We start from the raw sequence: 22,498 nt of genomic DNA on the forward strand, positions 1-22,498 counted from the left end.
CAAACCCTGAAGAACACAAATGAAACTAAAGTTTTAAATTCCAGAAAGATGTTTGAGTTTGAACACAATAAAACACTTAATCTAAATGTGAGTTCTGATTCTTGTGAACTCGGTAGGTTTCAGATTTCTTCACCCACTCTGAGGTAAAAACACGTTTTCTGGACTGTGTTTGAGGTTTGAGGTTTTGTCGAGGCGGGGACGTTTACGGAGGTTTGGTCGGGTACAAAGTGTGAAACCCAGCGAAGATGACATCATCACTCAGGACTGCTTCCTGGGTGTGGGGCGCCGCGTCATAGATCCCACCGTGGTTCTGGGCAGAAACACAAGTCCTAAATCCTGACTGTATATTTAATCTTAAACAAAACGACGTAACGCCCGAACTGAACCGACCAAACCTGCCGGTGTCTCGGCCTCTGCCTGTGATCCTGCTGGGATCTGTGGCCTGTGGTGGCGGCGGCGGTCTCTTGGGTCGAGGCCGTCCGCGCGAAAACACTGAAGATTGAAAAATGTGTACATACTGCAACCCTGTAAATAAGCAAATACTAACGGAGACTCTATTTTACGTATGAGCTGAGAGAGATCGATGCTAACTCAAGGAGAAATATTTGATTTGATGTTTTTTATTTGTAAAAGAGAACGTGTACAGCGACGACAGACAGAAAGAAATGATTATGAATTTATGACTTTATGAATTGTACAGTTAAATCTCTTCAGTTTGATTGTTTTGTTGTTTTCTATCTAAAGCTTGGGGTCGTTTCTGTTTGTTTTTTTGTACAGAAGTGGTTGTTTACATCGATACAAGTCCTTATTTCTTTGAACGTCAGGCAGACAATGTAATTGGAGCAGAGGTCTGGGAGGAGGCGGGGCCTCGGCAGCTGGTGTCGTATTACCGAATATTCAAGAAAAACTACAAATAGGAAAATTTGGGAACTAGTTCAGCTTGTACGATTATTAGAGTAGCAGAGTAAAAATGTTATTATTTTCAGAAAAATACTTAAAAATACGAGAAAAAAAGTGATGTCATCAGTATTAAAATAAACCATAATTGAGTCCTTATTTTACAGGAAACAAGTCGAGATTCATTTTTTAATTTTTTCAAAAAATTCTACCATAATATTTGTTACTTGAATGAAGTCAATGTTTGTTTTTTTTAAGTTATAATTTTACAAGAGAAAATTGTAATATTTTAAGAAAAAAGTTGCAGAAAAAGTTGTATTATGAAATAGTTTAATTTGAAAAATTGGATATAAATTGAATTAAAAAATATTTTGGGATAGTATATTTTAAGATAAAGGAATAATAATTTCAAGAAAAAGTCAAAAGAAAAAAGTCAGAGAAGATAAAGTTAATAAGTGAATAATAATTAGAATACATTAATTAATAAACATTCCCATTAGTCTTTTTTCTTATAAAATAAAACTTAATTCACTCTGTAGTTCTATTAAAGTTAATTAATTAATAATTCTTTGTTAAAATACTACAATTTCTTCCCACTAAATGATAAGGTTTTTTTTGCTTGATGACTTTATTAATTTAATTCCTTAAGTTAGTTTTTTAACTTTTTGTCTCAGTGTGTGTTTGTTGAGCAGCTTCAGGTGTTTGTGTTGGTTGTTTGGACTCGTCTCCTCCAGACTGAAGCTCCTCTGCTGTCTCACTGAAATAAAACCTCTGGACAACAACATCTGTCTGACTTTATTTACCGCCAGAGACTATTACCTTCTTCTGTGAGTCTTTTTATGTCTTTGTTTGGTCCTTTTATAGGGATTCTTTGGTCTTTTTGTGTCTTTGTCTTTTTATGTCTTAATTTGGTCATTTTATGTATTTTTGTTGGTCGTTTTGTATCTTTTTTTGTTGTCTTTTTATGTCTTTTTTGTCATAACTCAGTCATTTTATACATTTTCTTTGGTCAATTTGTGTCTTTCTCGTCTTATTGTGTCTTTCTGTGTGTTTTTCATCATTACTTGGTAATTTTACTAATTTTCTTTGTTCAATTTGTGTCTTCATGTTTTTTTGTGTCTTTAGTTGTCTTTATTTGGTCGTTTTATACATTTTCTTTGGTCAATTTGTGTCCTTTTTATCTTTTCGTGTCTGTGTCTTTTTTTTTGGTAATTTTGTGTGTCTTTAGTTGTCTTTATTTGGTCATTTTATACATTTTCTTGGGTCAATGTGTGTCTTTTTATGTCTTTGTGTCTTCATAAGGGTTTTTTGTGTCTTTGTGGTCATTTTATGTATTTTTTGTCATTTTGTGTCTTTAGTTGTCTTTGTTTGGTAATTTTATACATTTTCTTTGGTCAATTTGTGTCTTTAGTTGTCTTCATGTGTTTTGTGTGTCTTTATTAGTCTTTATTTGGTCATTTCATGCCTTTTGTTCTTTGTGTCTTTATTTGTCACTTTATATCTCTTTTTGCCTTTTCACGTCTCCTGGGTGAGACTCGTGGGTCTGAGCTGTTGCAGAGACGGCGTCCCCTCACTGCTGAGACCTGAGACACTCTGTCTCCTCGTGGGACAGAAACAATCGGACTAACTCTGCTCAATGTGAGCATGCACATTCCTGTTTCTCATGCGAAGCAGGAAAAAGCATCAGTAACAGGAGAGGCCTCACAGCTGCCTCAGGTTCCTGCTCCAAACCATCGCAATGTAAGATGTGTTAAAGTGTGTGTGTGTGTACGTGTGAGGGGAGGCGTGTTTTAATTTCAGCTGATAGGGTCCTTGTCTCGGCCGCCCCCACCACCCCCAGGACTGTCCTCTGGACCCGCGTCCCCCGGGAGGACAGCTTTCCATCCCTGATTAGGAGAAGGTTTATATTTAGGGTCAAATTTGGGGGAAGGGTGAAGGTTGGACTGCAGATTGAAGACATACAGCGGAGGGTGTGAGTTTGATTTCAGTTATTATATAAGAGACATGATGAGCTTACATAACACATTACACCTGTTATCTCACCGCAAGGCCAGCCAAACCACGAACATGGGAACAAAAGTCCTGCATTCAGTATTCCACTGATCAATGATCCAGATCAGGGTCAGTATGACTGTCTCGGTACAGTTACAGTGTATTATACTACCACACGTTCTGTTGCCGGGCAGATCTTTGTCAAACTCGTTGAATTCTGTTAACTAAGCCCCGCCCACTTTGTCACTGTCTCTAACCTGTCAGTCATCCTGCTAGGGAAGCACAAATAACTGGAAGATTAAACATCAAAATCCTTCATTTATTAAACCATTAGCTGGAAGAATACTCCATCCTGATTGGCTGAAGGGTGTCACATGGGTGGCCAGTAACTTTTATACAGGGTGCCACAGAAATGAGTTCAAAGTGAGTTGTTTTTTTATGACTTTTTCACTTTCTCACTCTTCCTGAGTGACCCTGACCTTGATCTGTCTGTCTGTGATGGAGACAGATGAGAAGTGAACACCTGATATCTGAGGTGAACGAGTTCCAGCTTTCCCGACCAATCAGAGCGGAGCTGACCTGAGTCCATGTGTATCATGTATGTCACTATATATAAAACGGCTTACTGTCATGGAAATCATATATGTACTTTTCAGGCAGCAACCTCCGAGTATGAGCAGTGAGACAGGAAGCGCCTTCAGCTGTATTCTACCGAAAATTCCAGCAGGGGGCGCTGACGGCTGCAGAAGCATTTGGGTCCATTCATTTCAATACAAAATGAGAAAACTTCTCACTTGATTTATTACCTCAGAAATGTTTTTTTGGACACTATGGTCTCAGTCGCTAGTAAAAAATCTTCAAGACAGTCTGATGTTAATAGTGCAAATAATGGTTCAATTTATAAGAAAATAGAAGATAAAGAATCGTATGATTTGGAGCGTGGTTACCTTTAATTGACAGGTCACTAACAAGGCGAGCCATCATCAGGAGAAAAGCAGAACAATGCGTATCCAGGATAACGTGTCGATAAAGTTATATATATATATATATATATATATACAGTCACGGAAAAAATTATTGGACCACCTTGTTTTCTTCAATTTCTTGATCATTTTAATGCCTGGTACAACTAAAGGTCATTTTCCATGATTTTCTTGATAATGAATTTGGTTATTATCAAGAAAACCTAGATATCAGCTCTTAAATTAAACTCGTATTAGCTATTTTTGTTGTTATCATTATATTCGTCCAAACAAATTTACCCTCAGTTGTACCAGCCATTAAAATTAACAAGAAAGCAAGGAGAAAACAAGGGTGGTCTAATCATTTTTCCATGACTATATATATAAAAAGACATGTTTAGTGGTTTGGTATCTTAATCGTAACTTTGACCCTTTCAATGTATTTGCACTTAATGACAGTTTATTTGAATGTTTTGTTCATTAAAAATGTCTTCTTCAGCGTTTGGTTGGACTAACAGACACTCCAAGGAGTTCTCTCTCTCTGCTGGTTCTCATTGTTTGGCCTGCTTGGTTTTTAGTATGTTATTGTGGAGGAAATTCTGCCTTTAATGGATTTCCATTTCAAACAGTAAAAAGTCAGAATAACCTGCAGAGATATAATGATAAACTGCAGACTCACTGTGTGTGTGTGTGTGTGTGTGTGTGTGTGTGTGTAGGTGTATGTATGTGTGTGTGTGTGCGTGTGTGTCATGTCAGCACAGCACAGTTTAAACTCACTCACCTGCTGCTTCAGTCTGTCACTCAGATATCAGATGTTCACATGTGTGCTGCATCAGTACAGTATCAGTTTAACGTCCAGCTGCTGAGGATCATGGGTAATGTAGTTCAGACTGTCACCAGCTGGAGCAGCTCAGCCCTCAAGAGTTATTAAAGCAGTAGCTCACGACAGGCTGTGGTATAATCACAACATACCACAGTCTGTCATGGTATGTTGGATTATACCGGGGCTAACAGTCACCAAATGGAGGGCAGGAAGCGGTAGCCTAAACTTGGAGGAAACCATAGTCCGTCCGACGTTAGCACGCTAGCTCGCTGTATCAATCACATTGCTGTTAAACAAATCAAATAAATTAAATTCTTGGCGGTGGAAAACCAAAGAACCCGCAATTGCACACCGGCCCGGACACCGGTTGCTATGGAATGTTCTCTCTTGTAAACTATGAAGGTGCTCTCCCTTAAAGACACAGCGTCCCTATAACGCAGCATATGAGACTCAGCCATAGACTGTATTTAAATAATGAACATAGTGGCGTCTCGTTGTTTTGTGAACAACCCGTTGGAAGCATTGAGTTCAGCTTTATACTCATCACCATCTTGTTTCCGGAAACGGGGAGCAGACCATATATGGACTGTGGAGGAGTGAGAGGGATCTGACGACACTGACTACACGCCTCTCTACACCGGCAACCCGACTGAGAGAAGCCGCTGCTAATTCATGTTATTGAGCATGAACTGGATGTTAGATTTGGCTAACAAAAAACAAAAACAAAATGTATTTTACTTACCTCAGAAAACTGAACAGCGACTCCTTGGAGTGTCTGTTAGTCCAACCAAACGATGAACAAGACATTTTTAATGAATAAAACGTTTATTTAAACTGTCATTAAGTGAAAATACAGTGAAAGGGTCAAAGTTACGATTAAGATACCAAACCACTAAACATGTCTTTTTATATATATAGTCATGGAAAAAATTATTAGACCACCCTTGTTTTCTCCTTGCTTTCTTGTTCATTTTAATGGCTGGTACAACTAAGGGTAAATTTGTTTGGACGAATATAATGATAACAACAAAAATAGCTAATACGAGTTTAAATTAAGAGCTGATATCTAGACATTTAACGTGGTTTTCTTGATAATAACCAAATTCATTATCAAGAAAACAATGGAAAATTACCTTTAGTTGTACCAGGCATTAAAATGATCAAGAAATTGAAGAAAACAAGGTGGTCAATAAACGGCCTTTTTTATATTGTTATATTATTATTATATAATTTTATTGGCACGTTGCCTTGGATACACATCGTTCTGCTTCTCTCCTGATAACAGCTCGCCTTGTTAGTGACCTGTCAATCATACGATTCTTTATCTTCTATTTTCTTCTAAATGGGGCCATTATTTACACTATTAACATCAAATTGTCTTGAAAATGATTTTTTACTAGCGATGGAGACCATAGGGTTGTCCTAAAAAATAATTCTGAGGTAATAAATCAAGTGAGAAGTTTTCTCATTTTGTATTGAAATGAGTGGACCCAAATGCTTCTGCAGCTGCCGTCAGCTGGAGTCTTTCAAACTTCCTGTTTGCCTCACTGCTCAGACCCAGAGGTTGGCGCCTGGTGACGGCTGAGATGCTGACAGTAGATTTCTCTCTCTCTGAAGAACATTGACTAATACACAAACAAAGACTGAAAGGATATAGGTTTGATTTTGATTGAGTCCGGCCACCATGGAGGTCAAAGTTGGCCATAAATGTTTCCATTTTGTAGCTAAAAAAAACAGTTTGATACAGGAGATTAAAGCTGTTTTGGTTGCTTAGTAACAGCAGGAAGTCCCAAGCACCTTGTATAAAAAGATGAAAGCGGAATGCTATAGAACTGTGATGAGTCATAGCCGTGGCATACAGGATTTATACCACGGCTAACAACCAATCAGATCGCTTGATTCCAGCCATACGTTTGATAGTATTCGTTAAACAGTCCACTCTCACAAGTGTCCCAATGTATTCAAACTTCTGAAATCTGAATGAATGTCCCTACTTCTCACAAATATCCTAATTTTCCACAAATGTCCTCACTTTCCATACAGGTTCCCACTTTGCTCAAATGTCTTCCCTTGTATTAACATTTGTTGAAGGACATTTGGGACATTAGGACAAATGTCTCAGTTTCCATGAAATGTCTCGACTTGAGATCTTGAACTAAAACACAGATGGACCCTGAGAGTGTTGGTGTCTGTCAAGTAGCAACCGCATTCCACACACACACACACACACACACACACACACACACACACACACACACACATTCTGTGAACCCTGTCCCCGCCCTGTCCCCAGCCTTTAAATAGCGTCCTCTCTGGCTGTTCGGCCTCGGTGATCGCATCCCGCTGCTCGTCTTCACAAGTTCTCTTCAGCCCGAAACCAAGGTAGATATACACACACACACACACACACACACACACGCACACACCTGTTTAATATTCACACTTTTAACTCTAAATCATTTAAAGCTGCAGAAAGAAGCAGACAGTTTACTCTGTGAGTTCTGAAGGAGAAAGTCGAATATTTTACAGAAACAAAAGAAGAAGTTGTGTTCTTGGTTTTCTTCATGTGACATGCGATTAGTTTGACTTTGATCTTTTCTCAGATTTTAAATGAAATGATAAACTCAAACATGTGAATGTGCTCGAAGCATTTGTAGCTGCAGAGATGACAGAATAAATAACAGCTGAGTGAAGTTAAACAGCAGATAATGTACAAAAATGTGCAAAATCTGCAGAATGAAACGTTGAATTCAATCAGTGTGAATCCTGGCTGTGGTTTTAATCCTAAAATCGTCTCTTAAAAGCAACATTAATAATTTCCTTTGATATATTGTAGAAAGTTTACACAGATTTTCAGAGAGAGGCTTTAAAATGTTTGTGGAATTATTTCACAAGCTTAAAAAAACAATGAAATATTGACAGAAAACATGTCTCCTGTCGAGTCTATCTTGTTAAAAAGTGGATTCACCACGTGTCTGAGCAGCTGCAGAAGCCCCGCTCCCGCCGCCTCCACCCACAGAGAGAAGCCTTTTGATTGGTTCACTCAAAGAATGAATACAGTCATTCAAACAAGCGCACAGTAAAATGAAGATTTTTTTTATATTTAAGTATCTTGTTGTTGGTCACGTGTCTCATTTTCGTTCCTCTGAGGAGCCTGAATTTGTGCAGAACTTTTCAGGTTAAATGTGGAGTTTCTTCAGTAAATGTTGGTCAGAGTTCATCCTCTGAGGACGCAGAATGTCCACGTCAGTTTCAATGCTGTCTGGTCGATATTTGTTGACATAAAAGGACAAATTAAAGTGTCTAATGGATCAGTTTTTATCCTCTGAGGACGCAGAATATCCAGGGTTTAGTTCACTTCTAGTCACGACTTATAGATGTTATATTTATATTTTACAAATATTTGTATATGTTTGATATTTGGATTTTATATATTTAGTATTCTTTTTTAATATATATATATATATATATATATACATATTTTGTATACATTTTATATTTATATTTTTATATATTTGATGGACATGATGGTGAGTGTTGCTGTGCAGCTCAGAAGATAAACATGCATTAGCAATCTGTTGATAATCAGCAGAATATAATATAAGCTCCATATGTGACCTCGGATCCTAATTATACCCTGAGAATCTCCAGCATCTCCTAAGGATTTTTTTCAGCTCTCTCAGCCTGAATTCCTGCCGAGCCTGCAGCCACCTGCCTGCAGCAGCCGGCAGTAAAATTAGAAAGCAGCCAAAGCTTTTTGTCCGACGAGTTGCTGGTGTTGCGCTTCAACCTGACGGAGCCGAAATCTGATAGTTTTTTTATGCAGGACAAACAGAATAGCAGAATAGCCCTTTATTTATTATTTTTTGACCTTATGTCTGTGAATTAGATATTAAATTTTATTCTTAGTAATAATAAACCTTTATTACCTTCAGCCCTCTCACCCCACAGCCTGCCGTCAGCTTTAAAATATTTTTTAAATTAATAAAATGCTTTCTATAAGAAAAATGGCAGAAATGACTGAAAACGTAAACACAGAAATAATTGATGGATTTTTTAAAAGCCTATTACACCCAAAAACCTGAGAAAAAAAGCACAAACTAAAAACAAAATTATAAACAGATTCTTATTTATTTGCAGCAGTGATTTTTTTCCATTTTATATTTGGTTAAGTTAGTTGATTATTTTCAATTGACACAAAAACCTGCTTCTGGCAGGTTTGAAAAGAATGATTTCTATAAAAATAAAAAAAAGACAGCATTTATCACAGCTGGAAAAACAGAATTAATGTTCAGATTTTCCCGCGACCCGATTGCGGATAATTGGTTAACGGTAATGGATGGATGGATAGATAGATGGATGTTCAGATTTTTACCTTTCTGACGGTTCCTGAATGCATCATGTGTGACAAACACTTTCATCAGAAAAAATGTGTGTGTGTGAGATTTAAAATCAAATCAAATAAAACGTTATAAATAATGAAAGAAATTCTTGCGTCAGGTTGTTACAAATATACAATAAAATAATAACAACATAATCACAATGAATAAAAATATATTAATATTGAGTTACACACATGATGGTATAAAAATAGTATATAAAAAAAAATATTGTTTTTATTGATTGTGTTTTATCCTATTTTTTGAAAAAAGCTGTAGAACTTATAGATTCAAATTTATATTGAAGCTGCTGGTGTTTGTTAATGTTTTATCTCTGTGTTGTGATATTTGTGTCTGTCAGCCTTCATCCAGTCGACATGGAGCAGACCTTCATCGCTGTGAAGCCTGACGGCGTCCAGAGAGGACTGTGCGGCGAGATCATCAAGCGATTCGAGCAGAGAGGCTTCAGGCTTGTCTCCGCCAAGTTCATGCAGGTACACAGACGATTCATAAAGTTTATAAAGTATAAAATATCTGAAAAAAGCTCCATGAGTGCAGATGACTGGAAACTGTCAGATTCTCTCATTAGAAAACATAATAAATAAATATGTAGAAATAAAATGACATTAAAATAGAATTAATAGCAATAATAATAATAATAATAATAATAATAATAAAATAGTAATAATAATAATAATAAAATAAAATAAAAATAGAAAATAATAATAATAAGTATAGCAGCTGGCAGCAGTCAACATCATATTTTACTTTGTAGCATATTAATTATCTCCAAATTCACTCCAAACATATATTTTTTTATTATTTTTATTTATTTTTAAATTAGTAAAATTAAATTAAGTTTTGCTTTCTAGCATATTAATTATCTCTTTTACATATTTTTATTTTATTTATTTTGTTTATTTTATTTATGTATTTATTTTTTTCTCCTGTTAATTAATATTTATATATTATATAAGTGTTCCTGTAGCAGGTGAAGTTGTAGTCTGCTTAGTGAAGTATTTTAATACTGACACATACACATCCACACAGGCACAGACACACACACACACACACACACACACACACACACACACACACACACACACACACACACACACACAAACAGAACAGCTGTGAGTGAGGACACTAAGTGTGTGACAGTGTGTGTCCTTCAGAATAGCTGCCACATTCAACAACTCAACAGCTGTCATCTCAAGCGTGTGTATGTGTGTTTGTCTGTGTGTGTCTGTGTGTGTGTTTGTGTGTGTGTGAGGATGAACTCAGACTGAGGTTCAGTCAGTTCAGTTAAAAAAATAAGCCTTTTATGATCTTTATAACACTTGTAATGATTTTGTTTTTCACTCAGATTGTTCTTTTATCAAATATATTGATATAAAAATTTTACATTATAGTATATTTCATATCAAATATAATACTATATTATATTATTAGATTTTATACACAATTAAATATAATAAATATTATGTTATGAAATAACTATTTCTAAGGCCAACAGTGAACCCTGAAACTTTTATTTGATTAAATTTATATATATATTTTGTATTTTTCAGGCTTCTGAGGACTTCATGAAGCAGCACTACCTGGACCTGAAGGACATGCCTTTCTACGGAAGTCTCTGCAAGTACATGTCCTCTGGACCCGTCCTCGCCATGGTAACACACACACACACACACACACACACACAGCGCATATCTTTCTCTTTTTATCTCTCTCTCTCTGTCTTCACACCTTCTTTGTTTTCAGGCTCTCTCTATCCGACACCGAGATAAAATGTGTTTTAATTCTATTTTAAATTAATTGCAATCTGGAAGTGGCCTTTTATTTTTTCTCGTTCAGAGAAGCCAGATAATTGAATAAATTGTGTTCTGTGTTAAAGCTTTTTAGGGCTTTTATTTTGAAAAATAGCCTTGTTGTGGTTGTGCTGTTAAGCCACAGTTACTTTGAAGGGCTTTTATTCTACGAAACTGTGAAGATACAGCAGCTTTGTAGGTTTTTTATTTTGAAAAACAGCCTTGTCCTGGTTTTCCTGTTAAGCCACAGTTACATCTCAGGCATTTATTCTTCTAAAATACTGCAACATAGTTACTTTGTGGTGCTTGTATTTTGAAAAACAGCATTGCTCTGGTTCTGTGTGCAGGTGTGGGAGGGGCAGAGCATTGTGAAGCTGGCCAGGATGATGCTGGGTGAGACCAACCCCGCTGACTCCAAGCCAGGCAGCATCCGTGGAGACCTGTGCATCAACATCGGCAGGTGAGTGTCACGTCTAAGGAGGAACTATCAAACATTTATAAGCATTAATAATCAACTATTTCTTGGGTTATTAATCAAACTGTGAGAATGAGAGAAAAGCAATGCAACAATATAATATTATCCAATGAAAGTTTAATTAATGCCTTGAAAAAAGTTTTATTAAATTTTTATGACATACTTATTATTTAAAAAAGAAAGCAAGGCAGCTTTATTTATAGAGCACATTTCATACACAACTCAATCATTCAATACACAACTCTAACAGAAGTTAAAACAGACAATGGAGCATAAAATAGAAGTATTAAAATAGAAGTATTATGACTTTTAATGTTTTGACTTAAAAAAATATTTTTATTACATACTTGACTTTGATCATTTTCCTTATATATATATATATATATATATATATATATTTATGACACACTATAATTGTATGAATTTTACAAATATTTTTAATATTTTATATATATATATATATATATATATATATATTCATGACATCCTATAGTACGAGGTTTTCTTACATTTTTGACAAACTATATCATGAATTTTTTTTAATGACATGCTGTACTAACTGTTCATGGGTAGTCAGAGATTGGAGAAGCAGCAGATGTTTTTAATATCAGATTTCAAGACAGAAAGTATTGAATGGGAAATTAAAATGAATGCATGCAAAATCATCAGTGATGACTCATTCTTTGTTTTTTTCCAGGAACATCATCCACGGCAGCGACACCCTGGAGAACGCCAAGCGTGAGGTCGGACTGTGGTTCAAGCCCGAGGAGATGGTCGCCTACACCCCTTGTGCCAAGGCCTTCCTGTACGAGTAAACTGGCCAATCACCAACCAGTAACCTACACCCACCTGGACCCCACTGACCCCGCCCCCCGTCACACCCGACAGTCCATCCTCTAACTTGGTCTTCACTCAACAATCCAAACATGTAGCGCTTATCAATAAAGTCTCATGTTAACAAAACCTGTCGATGTTTCTGTGTCTGTGAATGAACCCGAGCGGGTTCAAACCCGGAGGAGCGAACTGCTGCACTGCCACATTTGGAATAGTGAATACTATATAAAATCATATTATAGCGTATCCAAAATTTGAAAAAAATAAAAAAAATAGTATGGGGAAGTATAAAAAGTATAGTTTGTCCAAAAATAGGGAAAAAGGCAGAAGAATAGCAGGTTGAACATGGTGACCAAAAATAACCAAAAGACATTGTCCTTCAAGATATTAAAAAAAAAAAGTCATATTACAGACCAATGTGGATTCTACCACACTGTTGGCTAAAGACTTTAGCATTTTAGGAATTTTAAAATCTGACCATTTTTGACAAAAATGTACATACTATATTATGACTTTTGTTTGAGGGGGTCATTTTGGACATCCCATAATATGAGGTTTTTCTGTTATTTCTGGCCATATTATGCTATAATATGTATTACATGACAGCAATTGACCCATTTCTAGTATTTTTAGGCATTATGAAATTTGACCATTTTTGACAGAAATCGACATGCTATTGTATGACTTTTTTTAGGGGGTAATTTTTGGACATTTACAGTCTGTTGATACATATTAGAGCATAATATGGCCAGAAATGAAAGAAAAACACCATATCATGTGTCCAAAACTTACCCCATCAAACAGGGCATGTCCTCTTCAGCATAAGGCAACATGACCTCTTCAAGTATTTTGACATATGCAAACTGATCCATGATCCTGGTATGTGATAAATAGGCCCAACACCATAGTAGGAGAAACATGCCCATATCATGATGCTGCACCACCATGCTTCACTGTCTTCACTGTGTACTGTGGCTTGAATTCAGAGTTTGGGGCTCGTCTCACAAACTGTCTGCGGCCCTTGGACCCAAAAAGAACAATTTTACTCTCATCAGTCCACAAAATGTTCCTCCATTTCTCTTTAGGCCAGTTGATATGTTCTTTGGCAAATTGTAACCTCTTCTGCACATGCCTTTTTTTTAACAGAGGGACTTTGCAGGAGATTCTTGTAAATAGATTAGCTTCACACAGATGTCTTCTAACTGTCACAGCACTTACAGGTAACTCCAGACCGTCTTTGATCATCCTGGAGCTGATCATTGGCTGAGCCTTTGCCATTCTGCTTATTCTTCCATCCATTTTGATGGTTGTCTTCTGTTTTCTGCCACGTGTCTCTGGTTTTGCTCTCCATTTTAAAGCATTGGAGATCATTTTAGCTGAACAGCCTATAATTGTTTTCCCCTCTCCAATCAACTTTTTAATCAAAGTACGCTGTTCTTCTGAACAATGTCTTGAACGACCCATTTTCCTCAGGCTTTCCTCACTGCTATTTTTTAAACACACCCCTTTCAACTAATTGCCCAATTGCACAGCCTTAAGACGTAACCAACTGGTATCTTGTTTGCCATGTAGCAATAAAAAATATACTAAAAACCTGGATTAATCTGGTTAGTCACATTGGACTGCTATTATATTGAACACTACTGTATGTCGTCATTATTGTTATTGCGCCAGTTTGCGTCATTTTATTTGTCTCAGCATTGGGTGGAATTTGCAACTCACCAATATTAAATAACAGAAAACAACACCACAAAAAAAATGACTTCAAAAAATATCTCAGAGCTTTTTTATTGCATAAAAAATGTAAAGTCAGTCATCTAAATGTCATAATTTCTTCACAATCATGCTGCCAAAAAATTGCACAATTTATAAAAAAAAGCTTCATAAAGTTAACATCGGTACAGAACTACATTTCTTTTGTCAGACACTTAAAGTTTATAGATGTATATCTATATATATATTTATATTATTATGAGCTCAGTAAACATCGTGTTCACAGCACAAACCAAAGGGACAGTTACAGTTTCGGCAGGTTTCCATAAACCTCATCAGTGTGGGACACAAACAAATTAAAATCTCAATTTTTAATCCAATGTTGTAGTTATTTTAAATGATTAATAAATATAACTAAATCAGATCAGTCTGTAACAGCAGCTGTGGTGCCAAGAGCTTCATCAAGTTTAAAGTTCTCGTTTCATTATCTTCTGTTCTCAACATCATGAATCTCCCACAAATGTTTGAAATGTTGAAAATCAATTTATGCAAATCAGGACTGGGCAGATTTTTCACGGCCCGTTTGGGGACGGATCCAATATTTTGCATCCATCAAAGATCTCTAATCTTGAGATAACAATCTCATGATCTTGACTCTATTCTCTTCAAAATTCTGCACTTGATCCAGTCGTGGATTGGATCCAACAATTGGTACCCAATCAAAGACCTCGACATCTCGAGATAATAAACTCAAGAAAAAAAATGAAGACATTTAACATGACGATACATTAACAACACTCATTTTTTGTTCCAGTCTTCGAATTCTGCATCCGATCTGATTTTGATTTAATTCTAAGTTTATTGTAAGCAGAAGTTTTATTTATTTTAAGAGTGAAACACATTTCAAATTAGAAGTGCAAAAAAATAAGCTACTTAGATCAGGGGTTCCCCGGTAAATTCTTGATGTTGTAAAGAGTCCGTGGCTTCTGATCTCAAGATATTAAACTCCTGACGTCTTTTTATTTATATCAGATTCCAAATTTGTAGCTGAAGCGGGTTCAAGCTTTTGTACTTGATCTCAGATCTCTAATCTCCAGATTATAATCTCATGATCTTGACTCTATTATCTTCAAAATTCAAGTTGTGGATTGGATCCAACAATTAGTACCCAATCAAAGACCTTAAATCTCGAGATAATAAACTCAACTTGACGCCAACATTTTTGGACCCGATAGAAACTTCAGATATTGAGACATTTAACACGCCAATAAATAAATAATCTCCAAAACGGTCTACTTGTTTTTTTGTTCCCATCTTGGAATTCTGCAACCGATCTGATTTTGGTTTCAGTTTTCATATTTTTTATTTAAAAGTTTTATCTTATGTTTGCACTTAAAGTCAAATTAAAAGTGTTATTTGTGGTTTCAACCTTGGTTTGGATGATTTAAATCTTTTAAATGCTTTTTTAAAAACTTTGCGGTTGATCCAAATTTACAAGTACAAGGTCAAAACTTTTATGTCAAACCGTTTGATGAATAGAAAATAAACTTCAGAATAGACACTTTATGGTTAATTCTCTGCTATATTAAGATATATGGCTGAAAGCGCTGGTGTTGGTGTTCAGGCCGAGTCAAACATAATTTTTTTGGTCTTTGAGTCCCAAACTTCAGTCTAAGGAAACTCTGCCGCTGTAGAAAGTCTTTATTTTAACCCTTCCCGCTGCTGACGGACACACAGAACATCACAGACTGACGAGGATTATAACACAATTCAACTCGTGTCACAGCATACAAGAATCTTTTCTTTTTTCCCCCTTTTAAACACGTTATTTATTTTCTCCTGGTACAAAAGTCTGTCACACACAGCTGCGACTTCTTCACCGGGTCACAGCCTGTCAAAGTCATCCCATAAAAACTTTATCAAATGTGTAGATATCAACGATAGATAGCACCAGAATACAAAGAGGACAATATCACGTACAAAAAGATAACAAACACAAACAGAAGACGTGTACGCACACAAACAAGTCAAAGAAAACAGCTACTAGAGTAGTGTGCAGGATGTATACACACACACACACACACACACACACACACACACTGCTATCAGGGGCATTTTATGCCAGCGAACTATACTAAAACGCCTTAACCGCACCGCCTGCACCTGCATAAAGACTGATAAATAGGCGTATTGCGAGTACACCGGATAATGAAGGGGTGATGGGTGACTTCATCGTTGTGTGTAGACTGAAATAGCCTAAACTGTCTCATCGGTCTCTCTTGGTAATACATGAACTGTTTGAATTGTAAAGCGAAGCGGCTGTTAAACTCAAAATTTGTCATCATGAAGTAAATAATTATTTGTACATTGAGACGAGTGTGCACACAGGCGTCCGCTACGTTCGCTCATGGCGCGGCAAAAATAACCCTTTGCTATTTGATTTCCACAAACACTACACAGCGTGTGTCTGTACGCTCATGTAAAATTGTACTTAACAGTCACGCGGGTCTTCATGTCACGTATTTGAGGCGTAGTTCACCCGTCATGCAGCCGTCACATAGGCGTATGCGCAACAACGCTTGTGTGCAGCGTCTGCACGACGCCTACGTGACGCTCGTTTGTCCACTGAAAGTGAATGGAATTTACACGCGCACGTTAGAGGTTTGATGTCATCGCATAGGCGCTGTACACACGTTTTAGTATAGTTCGCTGGTATAAAATACCCCTCATACACTGCGAGCCCTGTAATACTTGATTTGTGCGCGTTGTCGTGACTTTCCCTCCTCAGGCTCCTACGTTACATTAGTGCTAAATAATGAAGTAGAAAACTTTGACAGCTTGACAAAAACAAAAATACTTACACATAAATTCGGAGATTATACATCAAAAAAAAATCTGACCATGTACAGTTAATACACAAATGTTTTTATGGTGAAAATTATTTAATAACTTTCTTTCCACTTTCGGCCTTATTTGTTTGCATTCATATTTGTTTCATCCAAGAGGCAACTTTCAAGTGTTAAACCTGCATTGTTTCTAACGGTCAGCATGGGGCGACTCCACTGGCTGCAAAAAGAAGTCCTGTATAGGAGTCTATGAGAAAATTACCCTTCTTCTCACTGGATTTATTACATCAAGTTTCATTTCTACCATGACATGTTGGTGACATTGTTTTCAGCACAGCCTCACCTACAGGAGTGTTCAAAATAATAGCAGTCCAATGTGACTAACCAGATTAATCCAGTAGATTCTCAGAAAACCAACAAGACCCAGCATTCGTGATATGCCTGCTCTTAAGGCTGTGCAATTGGGCAATTAGTTGAAAGGGGTGTGTTAAAAAAATAGCAGTGTGACATTCAATCAGTGAGGTCATCAATTTTGTGAAAAAACAGGTGTAAATCAGGTGACCCCTATTTAAGGATGAAGCCAGCACTTGTTGAACATGCATTTCTCTTTGAAAGCCTGAGGAAAATGGGTCGTTCAAGACATTGTTAAGAAGAACAGCGTACTTTGATTAAAAAGTTGATTGGAGAGGGAAAAACAATTATAGGCTGTTCAGCTAAAATTATCTCCAATGCTTTAAACTGGAGAGCACAACCAGACACGTGACAGAAAACGGAAGACTGGTTAGTCACATTGGATTGCTATTATTTTGAACACTATGACCTGATCATTATTTTCACTTTGACTCACTGGATCAACGTGTTAAACACAAAAAACATAAAATCTGATATAGAAAATTATGTTCTTTTACGTTCAGTGAAGAATTATGAAGTATGAACCGAACCGTTACAACCGTGGAGAGGAAGTGAAAAAGTTTCTTAGTAAAAAATTACGAACCAAGAGTCTTTTCATTTAAATTATGTTTAAACTTTCATCTTGTCTTTTTTGTTTTCTAGGCAAAACTGGGCGTCCGGACTTTGGATATTTGAATTAGATTAAAACAGATACGTTTAGATATGAATGTGAATTTGGGAATTTGTAATTCTCAGCTTTATCTTATCTTTCAATAAATGTTTGTACCAGGTCTTAAAATAACATATTACATCAAAATTGTTAGTTTGTCTGTAAATCAGTTTTTTATTTCATTTTCAATGTAACTGTTTATTTCGATTGTCTATATTTTTCAGTATTTAGATTGTGACAAAGAAAGGTCAGCAAATATTTTCAGCCATAGAAGTCAATTAGCAAAATGAACACTAGTAATTAGATCAGACTGTCACTTACACTGTTTGATGGTAACGAGCAATGGGTTGAGCTACAGCGTGCAGAAAGACGAGATGATAACAACATTTAGAAATCACATCACTCTACAAACTCACAACTGTAGACAAAACTAACATTGGACATCACAGAGAGACATGGTCGAGCACCAAAATTTAATCAACGCCAGTTTTAAAAGGCATCTTTTCTCTTCAGCCTGGCCTTCCTGACACACTGAGATGCTCAATAACAAGTAACATCAACACAAGGTCCATCTTATTGGTTTTTTGAAGGAAGTTAAAAATTAAAAATGAGCTAAACTCTGAAATAAGTTACTCATATTATCAACGCTCCAAAGGGAAACACCTCAAACCAGGAGTTTAGGCTTCAATTATAATTTATTTTTGATTTGAATTTTGTCAGCAGTGAGGTTAAGTCACTGTTAGACTACGTCTATATTCATAAAGGTAAAAATAAATGATCGGTTTTAGTCCCTGACAACTGTCGAAACTGTCGAAACATTTTACATTTAAAAACAAACCACATGTTTTTCAGTGTGATATAACAGTCCCACTAATGACAGTAACACTAAAGTTTTTTACGTAACTTCTGTAGCTCACGTTTTTATTACGTAAATTACCTTTTTTCGTCAGTTGCGTTTTTTACGTAACTTCTGTGTCTCACGTCGTCCTCGTAACTCCTTCACTTACAGCATTTAGGTCATTTATTTCCTGTCTTTTAGAGCCTAACCAGGAAGGTTTCTGCCCTAAACCTAGCTCAGTGGTTTTGAAGCCTAAATTCACAGAAACTGCATCTATTTTTTTTTACAACAACTGCTGAACCAAATGCGTCAGCATCCAAAATCCCAGAGGAGAACTCTAACAGACCTGATGTCGATGCTACTTCCGTGTCGGCCTACAAAAATACGTAATTTTGTTTGCTCATTGAAAACAAACTGACAAACAGAAATATAACCACGACAAATACAGAATGGCACTTTATGACAACAGCTCCAGTTCTCCTGAATGCACCATGAAGTCCCTGTGGGGAACACGCAGGAGTTTTACATATATTTTTCGGGAAATCATGCGTGAACGAACTGGGACGTCTGGTCACCTAAATAAAACTCATCAAGCTGAAGAAGTCCATGATATGAGGATGAAAGCTTCCAAAACAGCTACCATGGACCCTGTGTTGAGATTGTTTTATTCTTGTCCAGCTGCTGTTTCTTTAACAAACTCCTCCCTCGTGCTGCCGGTTTCAACATTTAGTAACACATTCATGAAACCTAATGAGTATTGAGCGTATTTTCAGAACAGAAATGTTTATCCATCTAATGCTACATGCTAATCATGGCCATAAATATCTAATATATGTTTTAAAATGTAACACTAGGCAAGTCTGAAGTAATAATGTTATACGGAAGTTATAATATAATGTTTAATTACTGAAGTCCAAATATTTGTTCGTATAATAATATTGTTTGAGTTAAATTTGAAACATGTATTTACTTTTAATGTGATAATCTTCACTAGAATGTTTAAATATACTCCTTTTTTAATATTCTTTATTATACCATTTTGTTTTCCAACCTTTAAATGCTGAATGTTCTTTTAATTATTGTTTTTATAAACTTCTTGTGAGGTATGAACAGTTTATCAGCTGCAGAACGACTCTCAGCTCGTATTTATAGATTTACTGAGGGAAGCTTCACATTCACACGGAGCTGCCAGTGGAAACACGCTGGTGACTGCCGGGAACTTCCCAGCACGACTTAACAACCAAAACAGTTTACGGTGGGCTTTAAAACCTTTAAACTCCAAACTGCAGCAGCTCAAACATAGCCTAAAATAGCAACGACTGATTTTTGATTTGAATATCAGTCCAGTACATCGGCGTCAGCCCTGACCCACGATTAAAACTGCAGGAAACTGTAAACGCTTCATCTCTGACATGTTTTAAATGACACATACAATAAAGAGATTCCGGAAGAAATATCAACATTTTAAGACAACTTTAACGCAACCTCTTGTGAATCGTTTTTTACGTCACTTACGTTTTTCATGTAACTTCCGGGGCCTCTTATGTGAATCACTTTTTTTTTAGTGTAACTTATGTTTTTTAATATATCTTACATTTTTTTACCTAACTTCTGTGGCTCACGTTTTTTACGTAACTGCTGTGGCTCATGTTTTGTGAATCTTACACAAAACACACTTACATTTTTTTTATTTTTATACATACATCTTACATTATGTACCTAACTTCTGTGGCTTGCGTTTTTTACGTAACTTACATATTTATGTCGCTTACATTTTTGACGTGTGGCTCACGTTTTGTGAATCGCTGTTTTTTAATGTAACATTGGGTCGTTGTTTTTTTACATTTTTTTTATACATCTTACATTTTTTACCTAACTTCTGTGGCTAATGTTTTTGTCACCTATGTTTTTTTGTAATTTACGTTTTTATGTCACCTATGTTTTTGACTTAACTTCTGTGGCTCATGGTTTTGAATCACGTTTTTTACGTAACTTACGTTTTTACATCATATGTTTTTGACATAACTTTTGGTGGCTCACGTCGTCCTCGTAACTCCTTCACTTTACAGCATTTCTTTCCTGTTGAAACTGTCTTTTAGATCCTTACCAAGAAGGTTTAACCCTAGCTCAGTGGTTTTGTAGCCTAAACCCACAGAAACCGCAGCTTTTTTACAACCGTACGAGTAAGTATAATGACGTGTGTTCTATTTTTTAGAAAGCTCCTCCGTTTCACTTAATTTTTCGCTAAATATGAGCCACCAGCACATAATTCGGTGTTAAGAAGTTGTGGTCATTTCACGTAATGTTGTGAGATCAGGCTGTTTTTAAATGATACTCAGACCAACGTCAGTCTCTTATTGCAGTTGTTTGGATGTGTGTTTATTGCAGTTACTGACACTGAGGTTTTAGATTTAAAAAAGTGTGTTTTTTTCTGACGAACAGCAGAATTTCTATAACCGAACTTCATTCACTTTTGGCTGGTTTTAAACTTTCAGCGCACAACAACAATAACCAACACAGGCTCAGTTTATCTGACCCTGCAGCATCCTGACGCCTCGTCAATCCACAATCCACCACACACACACACACACGCACACACACACACACACACATTTTTTAAATGACTGCTAATCTCAACATGACATCACACAGCATCCAGTATTATTATTAACTTTACGTCAAGAGTTTTGACCCTCGAACACACCACGAACACGTACAAACAACAAAGATGTTGGCGTTGAAAAAAGTCATTATACAAAAGTTTTCTCATTGTGTTTTTTCTTTTTTTTCTCCATCCATTTTTTTTCTCTCTCAGGAGAATTGAACGTGTAAACGCTTATGTCTGTGGACGAACCGGTCCTCCTTCTTTTTTCTCTATTTTTTTGTATTTTGGTTTTCTTCCCTCGTTTTTCAGTCACAAGAGTCAGACGAGACAAGCTCCGCCAAAAACAGACGTATGAAAAGTGGGATTGGGGGAAATTAAAAAGGTTCCGGTCAGACCAGCTTTGAGGGGGAAATTTCAGCTCAAATTCGATTTATTAAAAACATAATTTGCATAAAAACATGATTTCTTCAATAGATACTGTTTAGCCTGTTGTGGCAAATGTTGGCATTTTCCCAGCAAAGTAATAACAATAATAAATAAAATAATTCTGAGGAAGATTCAGGAAAAACAACTGTGGTATAAGACCAAACTTGACTCACTTTCACTGAACAAGACGTTTCAGGGAGTTTTTAGCTCTTTCTACATTCTCCTCTCTGTGTCCTCATGTTTTTACTGCAAAATATAAAATCTCTAAGTCCTGCAGCTCTATGGAATCAGCACAATCAGAACAACTCAAACACAGTTAGAAAAAAATATCCAGTAAAAAGTTTGGACACAGTGAAAATTGTAAAATAAAACTGAATGCATGATCGATGTCCATCATTGATTCCATCAGCCACTAAATCATTGTTCACACTTTGTAGTTTTTGTGTGTTGACCATATTTGGATCAGGGCCTTTATATATATGAGTTTTTAAAAGTTTTTTGAATAGTTCTGCTGAGCTGCTTTCTGGTCTGACCGTAAAAACCCCAAGAGGAAAACCTGGATGTTGAGATGACGGGACTGTAAAACATTTTCATCATGCAGCTGTTGATGTTTACAGTCTGAAATAAAACCTGATCAGCTCACAGTCGGTCAGTCTGACGAAGAGTGAGAGAGAGATGAAGCCTAATGGAACTCTCCGGAGGATCCGTTGGTTTCTGTCTCAGTCCGCTCAGAAGAAAACTCTCCGTCCACGTTCTCCTCTTTAACCTGCGAACCTTCACAAACAAACAAACAAACAAAAAATAAACAAACAAACAAACACATTCAGGTGCTCAAAA

At 36.4% G+C, this 22,498-nt stretch overlaps 2 protein-coding genes across 5 annotated transcripts in view; one reads left to right on the plus strand and one right to left on the minus strand.

Moving 5' to 3' along the window:
- Positions 1 to 7,033: 7,033 nt before the first annotated feature.
- LOC131983924 (nucleoside diphosphate kinase A-like) lies at positions 7,034 to 12,226 on the plus strand. 2 transcript variants are annotated; one of them, XM_059348765.1, is made up of 5 exons: positions 7,034 to 7,056; positions 9,415 to 9,547; positions 10,625 to 10,726; positions 11,212 to 11,324; positions 12,037 to 12,226. In XM_059348765.1, the coding sequence occupies exons 2-5, from the start codon at positions 9,431 to 9,433 to the stop codon at positions 12,152 to 12,154; spliced, it is 450 nt and encodes a 149-aa protein (XP_059204748.1). In that variant the 5' UTR covers positions 7,034 to 7,056; positions 9,415 to 9,430; the 3' UTR covers positions 12,155 to 12,226. The 2 variants fall into 2 exon arrangements, with proteins under 2 accessions (XP_059204748.1, XP_059204747.1); XM_059348764.1 differs by lacking the exon at positions 7,034 to 7,056 and having other exon boundaries at positions 9,317 to 9,547.
- A 1,719-nt stretch (positions 12,227 to 13,945) lies between these two features.
- Positions 13,946 to 22,498, minus strand: part of LOC131983907 (MBT domain-containing protein 1-like) — a 30,912-nt gene continuing 22,359 nt past the window's right edge. For all 3 annotated transcript variants that reach the window (XM_059348740.1, XM_059348738.1, XM_059348742.1), the window contains one exon: positions 13,946 to 22,435. In XM_059348740.1, the coding sequence (XP_059204723.1) occupies positions 22,344 to 22,435 (92 nt within the window). In that variant the 3' untranslated portion in view covers positions 13,946 to 22,343. The remainder of the gene's footprint in view (positions 22,436 to 22,498) is intronic.

The sequence above is a fragment of the Centropristis striata genome, chromosome 13, assembly GCF_030273125.1.
Source record: "Centropristis striata isolate RG_2023a ecotype Rhode Island chromosome 13, C.striata_1.0, whole genome shotgun sequence".
Classification (NCBI taxonomy): domain Eukaryota; kingdom Metazoa; phylum Chordata; class Actinopteri; order Perciformes; family Serranidae; genus Centropristis; species Centropristis striata.

Excerpts from the sequence above, each read along its gene's own strand:
- LOC131983924 (XM_059348764.1), top strand. The coding sequence starts at position 9,377 with ATGTTTTATCTCTGTGTTGTGATATTTGTGTCTGTCAGCCTTCATCCA. Across the intron at positions 9,548-10,624 it reads TCTCCGCCAAGTTCATGCAG|GCTTCTGAGGACTTCATGAA; the intron begins GTACACAGACGA and ends TGTATTTTTCAG. Across the intron at positions 10,727-11,211 it reads CTGGACCCGTCCTCGCCATG|GTGTGGGAGGGGCAGAGCAT; the intron begins GTAACACACACA and ends TTCTGTGTGCAG.